Source organism: Hemicordylus capensis, chromosome 3 (genome assembly GCF_027244095.1).
Source record: "Hemicordylus capensis ecotype Gifberg chromosome 3, rHemCap1.1.pri, whole genome shotgun sequence".
Lineage (NCBI taxonomy): Eukaryota > Metazoa > Chordata > Lepidosauria > Squamata > Cordylidae > Hemicordylus > Hemicordylus capensis.
In genome coordinates, this window is record NC_069659.1 from 323,815,573 (window position 1) to 323,838,608 (window position 23,036).

The following is a 23,036-nucleotide window of genomic DNA, read 5'->3' on the forward strand; positions in this document are numbered from 1 at the left end:
AAACAGCACGGCTACATTGCCACTGACTGTAAGGAATTAAAAATCCATTACCATACAAAAGTGTTAAGCATAAATGGAACAACAAGAGAAGAAAATTGATGAGGGCAAAAAAAAAATTTTAAAGGAAAGACTACAGAAACAAGTTGCAAACTTGGAAAGTGAGACAAATCCTTAAGAACCAGCAAGTTGGATATTTCAAGTCATGTATTATTATTTCTTGTTTACACAGTCAGACAGGTGTTATTGACTGATTTGTTTTATCCAGACATCAAGTCCTTCCCAAGGACTTGGGATGGCTGAATTTTATTATCAATGTTGTTGTTATAGATATCGTCGCAGAATATAGGCTGTTCCCAGTAAAGTTGCTTTTTTTAATTGGCTGATGGTGATTTCTGTGGCCCCTATGGTATTGAGGTGTTCTTCAAGGTGTTTTGGAATTGCACCTAGGGTGCCAATTACCACTGGGATTACTTTGGTATTATTCTGCCACAGCCTTTCAATTTCAATTTTCTTCTATTCTGCTATCCCCTGGTATTGCTATGTCGATTATTTTAACTTGTTTTTCTTTCTTCTCGACTACAGTGATATCTGGTGTATTGTGTGGCAGATGTTTGTCTGTTTGTAGTCGGAAGTCCCATAATATTTTTGCATCTTCATTTTCTACAACTTTTTCAATTTGATAGTCCCACCAATTTTTGGCTACAGGTAGCTTGTATTTTTTGCAGATGTTCCAGTGTATAATCCCTGCTACCTTGTCATGCCTTTGTTTGTAGTCAGTCTGTGCAATCTTTTTACAACAGCTGATTAGGTGGTCCACGGTTTCATCTGCTTCTTTACAAAGGCGGCACTTGCTGTTTGTTGTGGATTTTTCTACTTTTGCTCTTATTGCATTTGTTCTTAGTGCCTGTTCTTGTGCAGCCAGTATTAAACCCTCTGTGCTTTTTTTCAAGATGCCATTATTAAGCCATTGCCAGGTCTTGGTGATGTCTGATTTTCCACTTATATTGTGCAAATATTGACCATGCAGTGGCTTATTTTTCTATTTTTCTGCTCGGTCCTTGACTTGTTCTTTCTTGTAGGCCTGCTTTGTTTCATTGGTGTTGAATAGTTTCTCATTACTGACCATTTGAAGTGCATCTTCTTCACTGACCTTGATATATTCTTCAAGGCCTCTTTTCTCCTCCTCTACTGTTTGATGAATTTACAGCATTCCTCTTCCACCTGTGCTGCGAGGGAGGTAGAACCTATCTACATCACTGCGGGGGTGCAGAGCATGTATTATTATTATTATTAATATTATTATTCTATTTACACACAGTCTACCAGATGTTATTGACTGGATTTGGTACTTTAATTATCGGGCCCTTTCCAAGGGTCTAGGATAACCAAAGAAAAGTTAAAGATAGTGTTGTAGTATTCGTGCTATCCCGAGTAGTGTGGCCTTCTGTAGCTGATGTGTTGTAATTTTATCGATGCCCAAGGTGTCAAGATGGTGTTCAAGTTCTTTTGGTACTGCACCAAGGGCACCAACAACTGTTGGCACCACTACTGTTTTCTTTTTCCAGAGCTGCTCAATTTCAATCTGAAGGTCCTTGTATTTAGTTATTTTCTCCAATTGTTTTTCACTGACTCGTCTATCCCCTGGGATTACAATATCAATTATAACCTAATTCTTCTCGATGACTGTCAGATTCGGCGTACTGTGAGCTAAATGCCTATCAATTTGTATTCTAAAATCCCAAAGGATTTTTGCCTCCTCATTTTCTGTGCCTTTCTCAATCGGATGATTCCACCAATTCTTACTTGCTGGCAATTTGCAATTCTTGCAAAAGTTCCAGTTGATCATTGCAGCAACTTTACTGTGTCTTTCCTTATAATCAGTCTGTGCGATTTTCTTACAATATACAAGGTGCTCAACCATCTCATCCACTTCCTTGCATAACCAACACTTACTGTCTTTCTGGGTCTTATCAATTTTTGCTTTTATAAGATTTGTTCATAGTGATTGTTCCTGGGCTGCAAAAATGAGACCTTCCATTTCTTTCATCAGTGTCCCCTTCTTTAATTACTGCCATGTTGTGCTATTGTTGACTTTCAATTGCATGTCATTAAAGAACTGACCGTGCAATGATTTTCTGTGCCATTTTTCTCATCAATTCCTCATCTGCTGTTTTTTTATTCCTTTATTTTCAACAGTCCTGTCTTACTCACTTCCTGTAGCATTTCTTCTTGGCTTTCATTGATATATTCCGCCAATGCTCGTTTTTCTTCTTCAACACTGTCTGACTTGCAACATTCCACGTCCACCTTCATTTCTTGGCAGGTACAGCCTATCAATATCACTTCTTGGGTGCAGGACACGATTGATGGTCATTATTTTCCTTGTTTTCCAATCCAGCGCATCCAATTCTGCTTGTGTCGAATCAACAATACCTGCTGTATATCAGATTACAGAAATTGCCCATGTGTTGATTGCTTTGATAGTGTTACCACCATTAAGTGGTAATAATAATAATAATAATAGTTATTATTATTGATACAGCATTATCATTTATTTTATACTTGATTTTAAATTTTATCTAACTGTTAATTTTAAGTTTATAATGTGATTATATGAGCTGCCTTGAGAGCTAGTTATAGGAAGTATAAAAATGTGCTACGTACATACATAAAATTATCATTGCACATGGCTTTTTAAAGGATACAGTTCCCTGCCATGAGGAACTTGCTCATTTCGACCATGTGGAGGCTGAGAGAGTGATGATTAAGTGGGTAGGATCCATGACAGGCCACAACTACATGGTTCTTTTACTTAGCATTGTAAGATCTTGCCACAGGGAAGCAGCTCCCGCAGAAAGTGAAAATGAGGCCATTATGGGTTCAGGGCATTCTAACCTAAAATGTAGTAGGGAAGTATGACCCCATCTGAATCTAAGCTGAGTAGGAAATGCAGGTTTACACACCATTGTGGGGTGGGGGTGGGCACTTGCAGCTTATAGACTCACATAAGAGAGCTTTAACTTGCAGTCATCTTCAATTTCATCAGCACTATCTTCATCAGAAACGTCTCCTTCTTCAGCATCTGCACCAAGACTATAGGGGAGCTTTTTACCCTGGAAACAAGCAAAATAATGTAATGAAAACAGAAGTTACTAATATTTTAGAAAATGGCATAAGAAAACAATCAATTTCTTCTCTTCATTCCGACATCCTTCAAACAAGTGATACCTCATTTCCTCAGAGTCTCCTTTTCTCTAAGTTAAACCAAAAACAGTTCCTTCTAGTTTTCTTCACATGATCTGTCAAATACCTATTTTATCATCCTTGCAGCTCTCCTTAGACCATTTATTATTATTATAATATAACTCCCGTAACAAGCATGGCACTCTAGAGAGTAACTACAGAGACGGGTCCCTGCCATGAGGCGCATACAATTGGATGTGACATCTTATTTGACATCTGCTATGAGCAACCTTTGTAACTTCTCAAAATACTTCTTCGCCTCTGGTGTCCAGAAAGGAGCACTTGAGGTGAGAGCAACCCTTCACAGTTTTCCATCACCTGTGTATTTGTTATGAAAACAGTTTGTTCTTTCACTAAAATCATTAATGAAGAACTTTGGGCAGTGCCAGATGCTGCAGTGATCTCTGCAGAACTCTGCAAGATATATCTCCCCAGTCTAGTGTCAATCCCCAAAATAAAGTACAGACTGAATATAATGCAACAGATAATGCAATACATCATATTTATTTTTATAATTTGATTTCTATACCGCCCTTCCAAAAATGGCTCAGGGTGGTTTACACAGAGAAATCATAAATGAATAAGATGGATCCCTGTCCCCAAAGGGCTCACAATCTAAAAAGAAACATAAGATAGACACCAGCAGCAGCCACTGGAGGGATGCTGAGCTGAGGTTAGATAGGGCCAGTTACTCTCCCCCTGCTAAATAAGAAGAATCACCATGTTAAAAGGTGTCTCTTTGCCAAGTTAGCAGGGGTAACTTTAACAATGTTTCCTATTAGCTTTTTGAATTTTACTTTGTGCCATACAATGATTGTGATATTCATGCTACCTAAAACATACAATTGCGTCAAAATCTGTAGAGCAGCACAAAATTAGCAGGCTTCCCTGTTTTCTGCTTCTGACAGATGTTTACTAAGGATTGCTACATTCTTGTAAATGAGTATCTTAAATCTTTTCGACACTAATGTCAAAAGCACAGGCCTGCAAGCACAAAAGCGGAGAAACATGCTGGTTCTAATAGTAGGAGATCACTTTATATAACACAGTATGCACTTTGGGACCGGTTTATTATCACATAACAATGACAAATAGAATGCCAGCCCCTTGCTACATTTTACATTCCTTCACTGTCTATATTTTCCTAGTTCCTCTTACCAAGGCTGAAGGAACATTCAGCTTTCTCACGCCTGGCTCTATGCAAATATAATCGTTTATCTTCTTTAACCGTAGTTAAGTGATATGTCTCAATACCTCCTCCATGACTACAAACGAGGATGTGAAACAATAGTTTGAAGTGGGCTTGCAAACCATAGCTTTTGGTGAGTTTTTGTGAATGCTTGTGTTTCAAGCATATTTCAAATTTCAAAAACATGTTTCCATTTTTCTGGATGTTTGAGACCAACGCGGCAAGCGGATTCCCACTAGGGAGAGTCCACTTACTGGTTGTAGGCTCACATCCACTAGCAGGGAGTGGGTTATTATTTATTGTTTGTTCAATTTTTAGACCGCCCTTACAAAATAGCTCAGGACAGTTCACAAACATCAATACCCTTTAAAACAATTTAAGAGCACTGGAAAGCCAGGCCAAACAGGTAGGTCATTGGGCTCTCCTAAATTCTAATAAAGAATTCAAATTACGGATGTCTGCAGGGAGCGCAGTCCCCAGCAATTCTTTAAACCTATTTCCTCAATCAAACCCATCAAAGGACATCCATAGAATGTCTAGGAGAGGAGAGCTGGTCTTGTGGTAGCAAGCATGACTTGTCCCCATAGCTAAGAAGGGTCTGCCCTGGTTGCATCTGAATGGGAGACTTGATGTGTGAGCACTGTAAGATATTCCCCTCAGGGGATGGAGCTGCTCTGGGAAGAGCAGAAGGTTTCAAGTTCTCTCCCTGGCTTCTCCAAGATAGGGCTGAGAGATATTCCCGCCTGCAACCTTGGAGAAGCCGCTGCCAGTCTGTGAAGACAATACTGAGCTAGATAGACCAATGGTCTGACTCAGTATATGGCAGTTTCCTATGTTCCTCCTTCTGTCCCCTCACATTTCCACTTTCTGCCCCTCCATTTTGGCAGCACTGGGGTGCATCGGCACATCAGAATGTTGCCTGAAACCTTTGTGCACTGGCTCATTGGTATATTCATTGATCTTGAACCCGAATCCCACAGAGCATAACATGCACGTCATGGAATACAGCTGAGACAAAAGGGTGGAAGAAAGCCACCTGCATGAAAATAAACCCATGTGGGGGACCTCACTCTTATAATGTAAGGTAGGAGAAACAGAGGGCGATAGATGTGTGTGTGCTGTGGAATGCGTACCATTGTTTGTGCTACCAGGGCTCTATGTGTTTGTGAACAAAGCACCATAGTAATGATTCATGAGGGACTTCTCCCCCTGTCTTCGTCTTGTTCTACCATCCTTTTCTTGCCAAGGAACACCCAAGGTCCAAAACATGCAGGGGAAAGCGAGCTTTCTCCAATGTGTTTCTGTCTCTTTAAATGCATGAACTCCAGGGATGTGGCATCCAGCATTCCCTCTAACAGGGAATCCCAGATGTTGTTGACTACAACTCCCAGCATCCCCAGCTGTGATAGCCTTTGGCTGGGAATTATGGGAGTTGTAGTCAACAACTTCTGGGACTCCCTGTTAGAGGGAACATGGGTGGCATCCCTGTTGCTAAGCAGTGGCAGGACAAGAAAGACGATGGCAGAGGGTGGGACAGCAGCTCCCAGTGCTGACCAGCAAGAAACACGGCTGCCCCAGAGCAGATGCATTTCTGTGCTGCTCTGAGCTGACCTCTCAATGGTAGCAGGAGGGGCTTGTGCACAAACCCCTGCTAACTTGGCAAAGAGGCACCTTTTAACATGGTGATTCTCTTTATTTAGCAGGGGGAGAGTAACTGGCCCTATCCACCCCCACCACAGTAACTCCAGTGACTGTTGTTGGTGTCTATCTTATGTTTCTTTTTAGATTGTGAGCCCTTTGGGGACAGGGAGCCATCTTATTTATTTATTATTTCTCTGTGTAAACCGTCCTGAGCCATTTTTGGAAGGGCGGTATAGAAATTGAATGAATGAATGAATGAATGAATGAATGAATGAATGATTTTTTTTTTAAAAAACACGAAAGTTATAATGGCAGCAAAAGTCAGACAACACAATGCTGCCTTCCAACCTCAGGTTTCGCAGTGAAACTCACTACAAACTGAGGGTTCAAATTCGGGTTTGGGAATGAAAACAGGCCTGCGGTTGGGTGGCGGCACCCCGACTTCATGCTTTTGGATGATCACAAACTGAAACCAGTTTGCCTCTGGTTTGGCATTATGTCAGAACATGGCCATAATCCATTGCTGACATTCCAAAATCCACAATTCTTACCAGAATTAAACTGGAGCAGAACCCATGGGATATTAAAATGTTGGAACAAGAACAGAGAGGAACCTAGGGGACCTGATAATTCCTATACAAAACCAGGTCTCATTGGTACCTTCCTGAACATACCCCTTTGGAGGAAAAAATGGTTTCACTGTACTTTTGAGATTGTAACAAAGGTTAAGGCAACAAGCCATGGTTAGCACTAACCATCACTGTTATGCCTCCACCAGCCTTTGTACTTCAATTTAGGCTCCTGTAATTTGATAATGGACTGGCAACAGTGGAAACATTTAGGTCGATGGACTATACAAAGGCACACATATTGAGGGCATTTGAAGGATACAATGATAAAAACATTATTCAGCCATGGTTTAAAATTCCAGGGTCCTCATATTTCTCCAGTACAGTATGACAAGACCATCTTAAAAACACATACACACATTGGGACTTGACAGCCAATATAACAAGAATAACAAAACCTTTAGGAAGACAAATTCTTTGACAGGGTGGATTCATGGAGAGATGGGCTATTCAGAGGGCGCACTTTCTTTTTCTCCCTAAAGGTTTTCAAATGCTCCTGTCCAAGGAGCACTTTTTTTTTTGTCAGAGTGCCTTTGTGTAAAAGGATCTTTGGCTGTCTCATGCCTACCTTTGGCAGGCTATTCTGTTCCGTAAAATGAGAAGGTTAAGGCTGACACTCTGTTGCAGCCTCTGAATCAGAAGCAGACACAATAAAGAGACAAGAACAAGTGGTCACCTATCACAACTCACAAGAGCAAAGAAACAAAAAGAATTCTCTTAGACTTCTCTTGCACAGAGCATGTGGATATGTGCAGTTCATTTCTGATCGGCACATATTTTACCGGGGAATTGGCAATATTACAACAATGATTTTTTTTTAAAATAGAATTTGACCATTCAAAAAAAATTTGGTTAACAGACCATCTGACTTTATATAAGGCATCTTCATATGTTTAGGTACATACATGAAAGGAACTTTACGTAACCAAAACACATAGCTATCTGCAAGACTACTTTATAAAGTACTTACAAACTATTTTATCCTTTATGCATCTAAGGTTTATACTTGTCTGATGCTATAGTAAGTGGGGCTTTCCCTTGGTTATTTTTAATAGCAGTGTACAGTGACGTGCTGCATCTATCATGCTATTCAGAATGCCAAAACCTTCCCTAGAAAAGTAGATCAAACTGCAATATTTTGAAGTGTATTATTAATAAAAGGTCTGACTGAGATTGAAGCTCCGGAAATTAAATGCACATGTTACCGAGTGTGCTCACCTGCATCATTGATTTTGATTCGTACCAAACACCAGTAAGGAATGTCATTCTACAGAAGATACTTTCTTTGCTGCAGCTGCTGTCTCCCCTGTGTTTCTTTTTAGATTGTGAGCCCTTTAGGGACAGGGAACCATCTTCTTATTACCATGCTTTTTCTGTGTAAACTGCTTTGAGAACTTCTTTGTTGAAACGCAGTACAGGAGGTTCCTTGAATCTCACAGGAGTAACATTCCAGGAAAGTTCCACAAATATTAAAACTACAATATTCAAATACTAAGCCGACCCCCACAAAATGAGGTTGGGTTCCGGAGAAACACACAGGCTGCCTGGGGAGGTTTAAAGTTTAAATGCCCATTTCTCTCTGTGTTTCTCAGCTGGCATGTGGGGATGTTTTTAAAAAACCCAGAGCAGCTGGTGCATGGTCTGCTTCAGGCATACCAATTTAGTTAGGGGGTCGTTAAAGGGGTTCGCTAAGTGAAAAAACCCCATGAATAACTGAAACTACCCCCACTAATAACTAAATTGGCATACAGGGAAGATGCCCATGAATGGACAAAACTGCAGGAGATAAACCCACAAACGTTGAGAGTCTCCTGTATAACAAATAGAACATCAGCCTATCTCTGCGACGAGAGAGAGAGAGAGAGAGAGAGAGAGAGAGAGGGAGTAGTTCCAATACATTTTCATTTTCCCCCACACACCACAGCACAACTTAGGAGGGCAAAATCTCATCTCCCAAAAAGAACATAAGAGGAAGAAAATGGGTTTGGCAACTAACAAGTGTCACTTTCTATAGTCATTTACCTTGACTAGGATTTTGCCTTTCAGACTCTGAGGACTTGGAAGCTGCTTGGAATCCCCACTGCTGACAGAAGCCAAGTCCAGTTTGTCACTGAAAATCTCCTTGAGGTATTGAGCAATTTTCTTTTGCTGTTGAATACTGCAGTGATTTTCAATAGACAGTATAATTGGAAACCTAAAGGAGGGGAAAATCCACAGTCTTAGCCATTCATCTTGACAAACACCTGACCCTCCACAGTGCAACTTATAAACACAGAACTTTTATGCATCTGCTGGTTTTATAACTATGTTTCTACATCTTTTTAGGATCACAATCATCTTTGAAAATCCTCCCTAAGTAGGCATGAAAGCTGGCTTTTAGGGAAATGGAGACTACGTCTTAATAAATAAGCATAATGATGGAAGAAGAGTGGAACTGGAATGTCATGTCATGCTTCCTTACCACCTCCCTTCCCAAAATATATTGGCCCTTTTCCAAGGCCTTAGCCTGTTCCTCTGAATGGAACATAGAGAGATGCCTGCATCTCTAGATTACCCATAATTCTGAGGGAGAAAGAACCATAGTCTCTAGTTATGTGGCTCTTTCTTCATGTATTTCTTAACTTCTGCAGCATGCCTGCTTTCTTTAGTGACAATGGAGCAGGGACTTGCTTCCATTCAGGCCTGATGCTTAAATATACTGAGAATCAGTGGTGAAGCCCTTGGGTCTCTAATGAACAGATTGTTCCCTTCTCCCGATATTCCCTGTTCTCTTCTCTCAATCTTTCTATTGGAACAGCCAGGATCAGGAATGAGGCATGGAGGGAGGGAGGGCAACTTAAACGCTTTGGTGCCTCCCCACATGGTGCTGGACTAGGTCACACTCCCACACATACAGGTGAAACTCGGAAAATTAGAATATCGTGCAAAAGTCCATTAATTTCTGTAATGCAAATTAAAAGGTGAAACTGATATATGAGACAGGCGCATTACATGCAAAGCGAGATAAGTCAAGCCTTAATTTGTTATAATTGTGATGATCATGGCATACAGCTCATGAAAACCCCAAATCCACAATCTCAGAAAATTAGAATATTACATGGAACCAAGAAGACAAGGATTGAAGAATAGAACAATATCGGACCTCTGAAAAGTATACAGTGTACTGTGCTTGATTGGCCAGCAAACTCGCCTGACCTGACCCCATAGAGAATCTATGGGGCATTGCCAAGAGAAGGATGAGAGACATGAGACCAAACAATGCAGAATTGCTGAAGGCCGCTAATGAAGCATCCTGGTCTTCCATAATACCTCATCAGTGCCATAGGCTGATAGCATCCATGCCACGCCGCATTGAGGCAGTAATTGCTGCAAAAGGGGCCCAAACCAAGTACTGAATACATATGCATGCTTATACTTTTCAGAGGTCCGATATTGTTCTATTCTTCAATCCTTGTCTTCTTGGTTCCATGTGATATTCTAATTTTCTGAGATTGTGGATTTGGGGTTTTCATGAGCTGTACGCCATGATCATCACAATTATAACAAATTAAGGCTTGACTTATCTCGCTTTGCATGTAATGCATCTATCTCATATATCAGTTTCACCTTTTAATTTGCATTACTGAAATTAATGGACTTTTGCACAATATTCTAATTTTCCAAGTTTCACCTGTACTCCACTATGGTATGACCTGGAGGGGGGAAGCTTCCAGGGCATCAATGAGAGCTTTTATCTTGAAACAAATACAAGCTGGAGGTGGCAATCATGATTGGGGCCATGCTGGGAGGCAAAGGGTTAAAGTCCCAGCTATAGTCCTGATCCACGGTCAGGATAATGGATATTTGAAAAACCCAGCACCTTGGCTCCACCCGTGAAGCAGACCTATCATCCATTTTGGCCCTTACTTGGAAGTAAGTCCCATAAAACAGATAACACTAAGTACAAAGACATGCCTAACCAGATTGTATCCTATAAACAACATCCAGACTAAGTAAGAGTGATGATCTGCCTGATCCAGCAGGGCTGTTCTTATGTACTTATGTTCTTGTGACTAAATCCCCACTGAAATAAATGGGGCTTAAGTTAATCATGACTCATTGATTAGTCATGACTAAACTAGTCCAGGTTTTGCTTTGTCTTGAAACAGTATATATAGTTTGCTTTAGCTTTTAAAGGATCCGTTATTAAAAATCGCAAATGCTAAATCTTGCAATATAAACACAGCCGTAGCACAGCATGATTTTGATGTGTAGTTTAGGAAATGGGTCTACCTACTGTGAATGCAGAAAGTTCCTTTTCTACTTACTCGTTTTTGGCAAAAGCATTTTTGTTGATCACTTCCACAACATCCTTAAAAAGTATTTTGGAAGTCAGAGTATAACCATGATGCACAACTGGCTCCCCATCTGGGCCATCCCAGCAGTCCACTATCAGGATAAGAACATTAAACATTAAACAAATATCCTTTTGAGGAACAAACTGCCTGCCACCCCCCAACTTCTTATGTTCTTAACTCTTTAACTGGAAAGATGTTCAAACCATGTATAAAATGCCTGGCACATGCAAATCCACTTCTCAACAAATGGACATTCTCTTATTACATGCTCTTCTAAAATCTATAGAGCTCACGCTGGCAAATGATTAAAGCAGTGTTACACTATTATCAACATCAACCATAATTAGCAAGACTACCTGCCAAGAAAACCATGGCAGATGTCTAAGAGTTCTAACTCCTTTTATTCAGCTGGAGTATATTCTGGATTGTGTTCAAGAATTGAAATCGTTGTTGATCGAATTTGATCATTTGCCCCCGCCACCTTGACCTATGTTAGCTGAATATATAAGGCACAAAACTGGTCATATGAACCTATGAAGAGGCACAAAACTAGTCATATGAACACACTGAGGCTCTACACATGGTCAAGGCCGCTCTCCCCACAGACGATCATCAGGCTAGCCCTGGGCGGCTGGATCAGGGCAAGTGCGCAGGACATCCTGGGGAGACCCCTGAGGCTGGGAGGCTTGCTGTTGCCTCCCGGCCGGGGGTCTACTTGCAAGTCACCACAGTGCGGAGCTGCACTGTGGCAACTCATGATCAACTAAACGGGGTTAGTGGAGCACTCGCTCTGCTATCTCCAAGGGTTTCAGACAATGGCCTTTCCAAGCACTATCTAGAGATGCCAGAAATTGATCCTGGGCCTACATGGAACTTCCCCACTCATTACAAAGGTCAGTGTAAAAGGTGCTCAGAGGCATTCCTCCAATTAAGTGAACCAGAAAGCCTCATTTGCAGAGCAGAATGTAGACAGGATCAGGTTAAAGGAATATCCCATTAACATTGGGATTAAAGTGACTTATTTCTTCCTGGTTTTTAAAAATGTAATTTATATACAAAATACATAAAAGTACATTAAATAACATTCTTAATAATTTTGGCAGATGATGGGAAAATATACAACCATAAACCATAAAATATACAACCATATACAACCATAAAGATCTATCTCATTCAGATAGGTTGTTAAGTAGATAGATATAAAGCTATCAGACAATAAAATTTAAAATGAACAAAAATAGCACTACTAAATGTGTTTTCAATATGAATATATTTTGTGTAGAAGTACTTTCGTGATTGGCCCCATAAATGAGACCAGTGGACTTGACCAAGACAAGTGCATAGGCAAATGCCATAAAAATTTGATTCCATATTTTCCACACTGTTGGAAATGATTACCTATGATTTTCTAAAAACAGCAATAGCTATTTTCGTCCTATTATTACCTGTGAGAATATTAACAGTTTCTTTTGTAAACTGAATTTTGTGGTTTATGGCACATTTTGATTTTAAATGGTTAAACATTGAAGTGCTAATGGAGTTTACATGCATATGAATGGAATCTATCACCAATATTATCGAAGACGTTCTCAGAAAGTATCTTACCTCTTTATTGCTACTATTACTTATATACTGCTTTTCAACAAAAGTTCTTAAAGCGGTTTACATAGAAAAAGAATATGGCAAATATAAGTTAAAAGTACTTTGTGTATAAGTAAACAGAGCACCACTGTATAAGACTTTTGCAACACTTTTCAGAACTCTGGTATTGTAATAGGAGTCAAGACTATTTAAATTAACAATTGCAGAGTTTTGTTTCAAGTTTCTGCAGAGACTTTTTTTTTAAAAAACCCAACCATAATCACTCCAGCAAGCCTTCTGAAGAGTCACATTATAAGGAGGAGCAACAGCTCACTGTTAGAACACATGCTAAGAGCCCCTGGTGGCGCAGTGGTAAAACTGCCACCCTGTAACCAGAAGGTTACAAGTTCAATCCTGACCAGGGGCTCAAGGTTGACTCAGCCTTCCATCCTTCCGAGGTCGGTAAAATGAGTACCCAGAATGTTGGGGGCAATATGCTAAAATCATTGTAAACCGCTTAGTGAGCTCTGGCTATAGAGCGGTATATAAATGTAAGTGCTATTGCTATTGCTATTTGCAGAAATCCCAGGTTCAATCTCCGACATCTCTAAACAGGGCTTGGAAAGACCAAGTCTGAACCCCTGGTGAACCCCTGCAAGCCCAAGTAGTTAATACTGAGCTAGATGGACCAATGGTCTGATATGAGCCTGACAAAATTGACAGTGTTATAGTGTTTTGACTGAGTGCAAAATCTGAATAAAATTAAGTTTTTTAAAAAGTGGACACCTTCAAGACATCGGCAGCCATCTTGTAGGACTCGGGCATACATCTCAACTTTTGACTGAGAGAGAAGCTGGTCTCCAGTTAGATAGGTGTTGTGAGAAGAAGCAATGTAATAATTGCAGAGGGGTTGATCCATATCTTGGTATACTTCGCTGTGTAGTGGGTTGAATACATCACAGGCAGGGCTGCGCATGAAGTTGGTAAATCCTTAAAGGAATGAGAAACAGATGGGCCTCAGTACAAAACTATCCTAACCAAAAAATGTTTCCGCTTAATAACAAATGACAAGGAAGTTGCTTAGTCATTCAAAACAAATGCTAATTCTGATTTGTCATTGACACTTGCCTTGCTACCAGCCCTACCAAGTTTATCAAGCAATTCTTTTGCCTCATTAATCTTTGCAAACAATAGGTAAAGGCAGGTCACAAATCAGAGAGGAAGAGAAAGAGTGCTTTCTCATGTGCAGTACTGGGTCATAACCCTCATGAAATTTTTATTGGTCTGTGCCTTGCTTTCATCATTGTCAAAAACATATCAGTTTAAAGCTGCTTTTAATCTACTACTATTACGGATACTTATTTAATGCTTTTAATCTCCCTGAACTTGACAGTTGAAAGTAGCTGCTCAGAAAGTCTGTGTATCACATTTTATAGCAATGATCTTCACTATTTTTCAAATACTATTTTGGCAAAACAACAATAACAACCCTTCCATGTAAGAGCCATTTCCTATCTCTCTGACCTCCATGCAGTGATGCACTTTTCTCAGAGTCGGGAAGGGCGCTTTAAGAGAAACAGAGCCGTGTCAAGCCCCAGTGCCATCTTCAAAGGCAAGCACAGAGTGCTGGGAAGCGTCATCCCAGACAGGGATGTGCACGGAACCGGTCCGGAGGTCCTTTATGAGCCTCCAAACTAGTTTGAAGAACCAATGGTTCCGCCGGTCCAGCGCTGGTCGGGGTGGCTCTTTAAGGGCAGGGAGGCTGCACTTATCCCTCTCGCCACTTTTCCCCCGCCGGTGCTCCGTATATTTCCCAAAATCCATGGGGTGGCAGCGTACCTCCCTGCCGCCCCTTCCCCCGTTGTTGGCCAGAAATAAGGAAGTACTGTGTGCGCCCACTGTACAGTTGGACCACTCCTACAGATGCTAAAGTTCTCTTAATATTTAGCCAATCCATTTCCTTTCAATCCCTGCAACAGAGATAAAGCCTACTCCTTCTTCTATGTGAGCCCTTCAGATATCTGAAGACAGCTGCTCCCTTAGTCTTTTCTTCTCCAGGCAAAACATTCCCAGCTCCTTTAAACATTCCTCACAGGACTTGGCTTCCAGACTCTTCGCCATCTTTATTGCCTATCTCTGAAATTGTTCCAGTTAATCAATAACCTTCTTAAAATGCAGAGCCCAGAACTATTCAGAGTATTCCAAGTGAGGTCTGACCCACACAGAATAGAGCAAGGCTATGACTTCTCTTGATGTGGACACTACACTTATTTAAAATTTTGGTTCTATGTTCCATCAGGGCTCTGGGAGCTCCAATGGAAACATGGAACTTTCCTGCCTCCAAGGCTTCATTGTGCATTTCAGTGAAGGGGTGTTGTAGTCTATCCAATAATCTTTTGCAGTTTGTTTGTTTGTTTGGACATTTGTCCTGGGCCGGCGGGGGGGGGGAATCCTGTAGAGAGTGTGTGGGAGGAGTCAGAAAGGAAATGGGAGGAAAAGGAGAAGGAGAAAATGGAGGTGTTGCTGAATAAACGTTTAGTTGAATCTACATAAGATTTCTTTGTGTGCTATAAACAAAGAGGGAAGTAGCTATAAAACAAAGGGACACATCCATTTTCCCATCAGCATTCTCAGAGCCCCATAAAACAAATGACTTATGCTGGTGCCTTACCATGCTGAAGGCAAGCATGACATTAAAATGGGGGATCATAGCAAGAAGCAGCAAAGGAAAGACAAGAGATATGAGTAAGTCCCTCTCCAACCCATCCCCCTTCATTTACTCCAGTGCTCATCTACCACTTACTGATGAGAGAGATTATATTCTGGCATGAACATAAATTTATGCTGCATGCATCTAGGCCAGGCCTACGCAACTTAGGCCTCCCATCTTTTTTTTTAACAACAACTCCCATAATCCCCAGCCACAGTGGCCAATAGCCAGGGATTATGGGAACTGCATGCCAACATCTGCAGGAGGGCATAAATTGAGCAACCCGGATCTAGGCACACTGTTGACTCACAGTATAAATTAAGGAACACTGACAAGCAGTAGATTTAATTTTAAAAAACTACCCCAGCTGAAACAAAGTGGGGTTAGTGCTGACAGAAAAAGCACTAAACAAATAGAGCCAAAGATCTCCTTCTACAAAAAGCAACAATACCAGAAAGATTCAGGCAGAACAATATAAGAAAATTTCAATAATAAGTGAACAGCAGTATAAGGCTATGAAGATCCCAGAACTCCAAAGCCTGTTTATTAAGCTTGTTTTCAGCCTGTGTTTACTTCAGCCTCTCAGGGAGGACATCTGCAAGAAAAATTCTCTTAGGCCCTGGAGACCTTCACTGTGCCAATTCCAATGTGCAGATTCAGGCAAGATTGCTCATGATGTCTACTGCAGTTCCATCAACAAAATCATCCCACTAGAAAACACAGCAATGCAGGGCATCATCTTTGCTATCAGAATTTACTCCACAACCATCCTGAGAAATTAGTTTTCATCTCTAGTCTTTGAATTCAGAAATTATCTCCCTTTCCTTGATGCTGCCATGAACAATTTAGAGCTATATATAGGCTCTGCATGAACAGGGTGCAAATGATGCAGCCAAGCCTGCATGCATGGAGTGCTTTTTTAAAAGTATGTTGAGATTCCAGTTGCCCCATCCTTGATGGTCTTCTAGCATCATTTAAAGAACAAACTTCTTTTGTTTTGGCATGCTGTCTATCTAATTTGTTATCTTCCTTCTTTGTATTATAGTTTGGGTCCATGGTTTGTTTTTATTGGTTTGTCGTGGTTTTAAATCAAGGCTGCACAACTTCAGCAGACCACCTGTTTTTGGACTACAGCTCCCATCATCCCCAGTCATAGTGACCAATGGTCAGGTATGATGGAAGTTGTAGTCTAAAATCTGCAGGAGGGCTGACGTTCTGCAGCCCTGTTTCAAATTGACATATAATTTGTTATTTAGTTTTGCATATATACAAAGACCCCAAGATAATAATCACCATCATAAGAACACCCCAAAATCAAAAGGTATTACACTAGGCTCTTTTAAATCTGCTCCAGTCTGAAGCCTACTCTAGGAAGAGAAGAAGCAGACCTTAGGAGGTAGCAAGCTTTTCTAAGATTTTTTTTATTTCTTCAAACAAACAGGAGCAGGGGGAGATTTTGAGGGGCTGATATCTCTTTAGGGAAGAAGTTCCTCTGTGTGTGTTTGTGTCTGTGTGTTTGGTTTCTGCCAGGGCTTGTTTTTATGGCTGTGTGGCTTTTAGATTTAGTTTCTCTCTTGCCTGGAGAGAGAACATGGGAGGAGTCAGCTAGGGCTGAGGTGACGCACAAGTGGTGGGAGAGACCACATTCCTGTTGAGCCTGTTTGCCTCAGTTTGAAGCCCACTCTCTACTAGGGATGTGTACGAACCAGTTTGGAGGCCCTTTTATGGGTGGCTTGAAATTCGAAGGTGGGGTAGTGGTGTCACACTTTAAGGGCAGGGGAGGGTACACTTACCCCTCCCTCCACTTTCCCCACGCCAGCGCTGGATATTCCCCAAGTCCTACATTTGCTCTTTGGCTGGCAGCAGCTGGCACGTGTGCAATCGGTGGGCACGAGCATGTGCACGTTGTGAGCACTTGGGTATGCTGCCACCCCGTAGAACTTGAAAAATACCGGGCGCCGGCAGGGGGAAAGTGGAGGGAAGGGTAAGTGCATCCTCCCTCACCCTTAAAGTGCAACACACACACACCCTGCCATCGAGCCACCCAGTGTGGTTCTGTGCACATTCCTACTCTCTACATAAGAGGCAATGGCCAGCAAGCTTAACGAACAGGAATTAGCAAACAGGGTCATTGGAGTTTTGCATAGAGTTTAGTGGGGGAAGTGTGCAGGAGAGCTTGAAAGGAGCCCCTTTGATCACAAGGAGCCCAGCGGGAAGAGAAGGAAAGTACTACTCCCTCTTCCATATTCTGGGTAAACAAAGTTTCAACTGTTGAATAGCTGACAACTTCAGCTAAGAACCAACTTTCAAATAAACAATCTCCAAATACTCTAAACAGCCAGCAAAACCAGATATGAAAATAGAAAGCCAGCAGGGGAGGGGTGCTTCACAGGGTTTTGCACAGAGTGTTGCGTGTATGATTATCTGCTCAATGGATAGAACTAGAAGATGTGTGCTTGGTGCATGGAGCTCCTGGCTCTCAGGAAACAAGTTCATTCTTTCAAAGCCAAGGTGGATGATCTGGAGAAGCTCAGAGAGTCAGAGAGGTACGTGGAAGAGACCTTCAGGGATGTAACAGAGGCATCCCACTCCCAGGCTGATGGCTCCTCTCCTGACAGGGAGAATGAAGGTATCCGAGAAGCAGAACATCATTCTGAGGAAGAGGAAAATGTTCCATAGAAGGGACCCCTTTCATTTATCCTTGCACAGGGATACTCCTCTGGAGTGTGTGGGGGCTCTTAGTAGTGGGGGATTCGATCATTAGAAGTATAGAGAGATGGGTCTGTGACCCACGTGTAGAACTGCATGGTGCAAAGGTTGCAGATGTCACGTAGTGCTTTGTAAGAATCAGTTGTCATGGTGCATGTCAGTACCAACGATGTAGGGAAATGCATTTGGGAGGTCCTGGAAGCCAAATTTAGGCTGCTAGGTACCATAGTGAAGTCCAGGACCCCCAAGGTATCATTTCAGAAAAGCTACCAGTTCCACATGTAGGGCCAACGAGCTGAGGGGTCTCAATGCCTGGATGAGATAGTCATGCCAGGAGAAGGGGCTTAGAGTTGGTAGGCACTGGGATACATTTTGGGGCAATCAAAGCCTGTACAAAAGGGATGGATTCCACTTGAACCAAGATGGAACAAGAAGTTAAAACCAAAAAGGACTGGGAATCACTGCAAAAGGAAATCAGGAAGGTGTCAAAGAGAGACAGAGCTGTAATAATGAGTGACTTCAATTACCCACACATAGACTGAGTAAATTCACATTCTGGTAATGACAAAGAGGCCAAATTTCTAGATACACTGAATGACTGTGCCCTAGAACGGCTGGCCATGGAACTAACCAGAGAGAAGGTAACCTTGGACTTAATCCTGAGTGGTGCCCAGGACCCGGTGTGAGATGTCAGTGTCATAGAACCTTTAGGGAACAGTGACACACGTCGAGTACTTTCTGTTACTTCCAGTCGAAGAGGACACGAGGTGGCAGGGATGTACGCTGCCACCCCAATGTACACTTTTGAAATGGAGTGCCAGTGGGGGAAACACAGTGGATGAGGTAAGGGCACGCTACCTTCGAAACAGCCGAGTGTTTGAACCAGTTCGGAGGTGCTCAAAAGGGCTTTCGAACAGGTTCGTGCAGATCCTTACTCTCTACAGGATCCCCACTGGGATAAACTTCTAAACAACAAAACATGAAAAGATACTGGATAGAATACAGCATCTTTTCTCCATCAACTCAAACACCTCCATTCTTAGTGGGCTGCCCTTGTACTTCAATTGCCTGCCACAACCTTTACATATCAAACCATGCCAAGGAGAAGAAAATGCTGCTGAGCCTTTTTCTGCATGACAGCATTACAACACATCATCTAAAACCAGAAATGTTAAAGATGTTACCTTCTATGCCCAAAACATTTTGGGTCTTGTTTTCTTCTGAAATTTCAAATTTCCGAATGATGTCCAGACAATACTCTGTTGTCACATTATTCATCTGCACCAAAGACAACATTAATACATTTTTGATCCTTCATAGTATGTGACCAACATGCCAAAATCTACTTCAGGCCCCAGCGTCTACTTCAGAAATCCCATGATCACACACAGTGTGCAACCAGCCAACCATGAATACAACTGTCAGGAACAGCATTCATCAATGACCTTTAAAGGAGCTGAGGATTTTTGTGTGTATGATTTTTGGTGGAGGGTTTGTTTGTTTGTTTGTTGTAAGCATCCCAGCTTGAGATGAACCCCATAGAGAATTAGCAACCACGACTAAAACAGTCTTTGTTTCATCACAGCAGCTGTTTGGTCAATAGCAAATAAGTTTCGATAATAAACACTTTAACATCTTTCCAGGCTGAATTACATTCCTTTCCCAAAGAATGTGAGGTGCCAATGTATTATGTTTCCCCCCCACTGAGAGTACATAACAAAACAAAACAAAAAAACCCAGTGGGGAGCTACAAGTGGACCCAGTCCGCTGCAGTGAGAAACTACAGTTGGCCCCAATGTGTTTCAATGGTGTGCATATGGTGGGGCGGGGCGGGGTGGGAAACTGTGTAGCTGCCTCACCTTTTACAGGAGGAAATCCTTAAAGTTACCTCCTTTTTCATTAATTCATTCATTTAAAATATTTATGCACCACCCCTCCAGTGTCATACTGCTCAGGGAGGCTCACAAAATTAGTGGAACATAAAATAATATAAAATTAATTTTAAAATGACTAAAAATGGGACCCAAATAAAAGCAAATTTAAGGTTGGAAGTTTAAAAGCCCAGCCAATAAAAGCTGCAAATAAACATTTCGAAACAGATGTTTGTTTGTTTCTTTTAACCCTGAGAGAGAGAGAGAGAGAGAGAGAGAGAGAGAGAGAGAGAGAGAGAGAGAGAGCATAGCAAAGCTCTTCTTCTGGAAGTGTGTTCCAAAGCTGAGGTGCCACAATAAAAAAGGCCCTGTCTGGTCCCTGCCAACCTAATCTCAGTCAATGGTGAGGTTACCAGCAGGGCCTGAGAAACATGTGAAATGTCCCTTACTGCAAACCTCACCCTCTGAGATACCCTTGCCCTCCTAATTAGTAATGTAAGGAGTTCTTGTCAAAAGACAACCAAATGTAACAAATGAATGCTTGTAAGAAATGCTTCACCTGCAGTCAGTTAAGTTTCATACACTGGGACCATATGGTGGTTATTTGCTCTGCATGTCTTTGTGCTCCTCTATACAACCATGACCTCCCATTTTAAAAAAATTATCCTTATTAGAAAGTCCTCTTGGTTTCTCTCCAAGCACAAAATTTGTGGACACAGTAAGGGACAGGTAGCTCACTTTCCCTCAGCTGACACAACTGTCTTCCCCAACAGACCCAGAGATGGGACCTGAGCATTGGCTGATAGAAATTACTCTCAGTGAAATGAAAAGAACAAGTTAAGAAATTAACTTGTTCTTTTCATTTCAAGTGGACTACTTTGACTTATTTTCCTCAGTATGTTGGTCAATGCTCTCTACAGCTAGCAATATTTCTCATCAGCAAAAGAGAAGTCACATGCACTATTTTGGCCTCTGCCACTTGTCACCCCATCTGGTCTTGTGGTAGCGAGCATGACTTGTCCCCCTAGCTAAGCAGGGTCTGGCCTGGTTGCATTTGAATGGGAGACTACATGTGAGCACTGTAAGATATTCCCCTCAGAGGATAGAGCCGGTCTGGGAAGAGCAGAAGGTGTCAAGTTCCTTCCCTGGCTTCTCCAAGTTAGGGGGGGGCTGAGAGAGATTCCTGCCTTCAACCTTGGAGAAGCCACTGCCAGTCTGTGTAGACAATACTGAGTTAGATAGACCAATGGTCTGACTCTGTATAAGGTAGATTCCTATGTTCCCATCCTTAGACACCCACGCATAGATTCACCATGTGGAAATGGAATGTGGACTTGCCTCCTGGCAACAGTGTGTCATCAAATGAAAGGTACTTGCTTTTCCCTTCAGCTAGCTAGACTCCATTGCTCATTGGTCAAACTATTCCTGAGGTAGGCATAAGAGTGTCAGTGTGTCACATAAGCCCTATTCAGTGGTTATAAATAAGGAGGTTGTAATTGCCTACAGCCTCCAAAAATGCACCAGAAGTCTGACCCGGCACACATAACCTGGTAGGTCAGCCTTAATCAAGTCTGATGGCGGGCACTTCGATGATCAGCAGGCTCGGGCTTCCAAGCCTGCCTATCACAGAAGTGCTCACCATCATGCACATGTCTCCTTATTTATAACATCTGATTAGGGCTATGGAGCTCCCATAGAAGGAGCTCCCCATTCACCTTGAAGAAGAAACTCCACACACATGCACAGAGTCGAGCCAACCCACCGAAAATAATGTGGCGCTTGGTGCAAAAGCAGTCCACATGCACACTGAAGCATACATGGAACTCTGCAGCAGATGCAAGAACTCTGCTCATCTTTAGGATTTTGATTAGATTTCAGGACATAAACTAAAGTCTTGATGTTCCAGATGCTACACAGTAGGAAGGTGTTATTATCCAGACAAAGATGAAGAAGTATTAAGCTTTTTTCTGTAATTGAGGTATAGCATGCAACTTGCCACAGTAGCCACTTATCCCAGCGTGATTTCAATGACATTTAATGCAGTGTGTAATATTCATTACATAACCATGATGGCTCCTAAAGAGCGGGGGAACCCATTGTCAGTATTTCTTTAGATTTCTATAATCCAAATTTTGTCTGACGAAACCTTATAATCTAAAACTGACCCCTTGTAACATACATTATATTTCCTTTGTGCTTTGATTTCATTTGTTTCCTGCTGAAGAAAAACAACTCTGTATTCTTATCCATGTTTCAGTCATTCAAAACACATTCCCTAGAAATGCTCCCTTTAAATTGTTACTATTACTACTGTGTATCACCATACTGGTACACACAGCATATTAATGAAAAATATTAGAATTTCAAAAGCAAATTGCCTGGAAGATACAAAGAAAAATATCTCCCTTAGACAGGGTGATAAGGTTTTCTCTCTTTTAAGATTCCACCTCCCAGCAAGATGGCAATGCCAGTGACTAGCCCTTTTCAGATGTTATAGCAAAACAGCCTGTACACACTTACAAGAGCAGAAGTAGATTGGAAATCCCACCCCGGTTTGTCACTCACCCGCCTTTACTGCACCACCATATCTGTGATTGGGAGGAGCTTCCATGATTGAGAGGCTCGGGTGCCCAAACCATCCAATCACAGAAGCTCCCCACGTCACAGAGAGTGTTAGCCACTTCAGACAAATGCGGCTGTATCCATGAGCAGAGGAGGGAGAGTGACAAGCTGAGGCAGGTCGTCCAACCCACTTTAGCACTTGTAAGTATATACAGGCTATTTTGCTATAACATCCGAAGAAGCCATATATTATCAACTTTTTAAATTCTGTGCCAACAGTTTAATGCACTGCCACATGCCCTGCCATGTCATAAAATGTTTTTTTTTTGTCTTCCAAACATATATACCCCGCTTTGAAGCAAAACCATCAAAGCAGCTTACAGATTATTGTGTTATGCATCCTCACTCTCATACACAGTTCTAAAGGCAACCCTTAAACATGATTCAATATGTAACAAAGAAAAATCACAGTCAATGCTGCACAGAACTGCTGAATTACCGCTCAGTCTGAAAGGAAAAGCCCTCTTATAAAACTCAGTCTTTGCCAGTTTCCTAAGTAACAAA

General features: G+C 41.7%; 1 protein-coding gene across 6 annotated transcripts in view; it reads right to left on the reverse strand.

Moving 5' to 3' along the window:
• Positions 1–23,036, reverse strand: part of PLCH1 (phospholipase C eta 1) — a 204,264-nt gene that overhangs the window by 46,679 nt on the left and 134,549 nt on the right. For all 6 annotated transcript variants that reach the window (XM_053309997.1, XM_053310000.1, XM_053309998.1 and 3 more), the window contains 5 exons: positions 19,224–19,317; positions 13,407–13,610; positions 11,010–11,130; positions 8,725–8,896; positions 3,006–3,113 (listed from right to left, as the gene is read on the reverse strand). In XM_053309997.1, the coding sequence (XP_053165972.1) occupies positions 3,006–3,113; positions 8,725–8,896; positions 11,010–11,130; positions 13,407–13,610; positions 19,224–19,317 (699 nt within the window). The remainder of the gene's footprint in view (positions 1–3,005; positions 3,114–8,724; positions 8,897–11,009; positions 11,131–13,406; positions 13,611–19,223; positions 19,318–23,036) is intronic.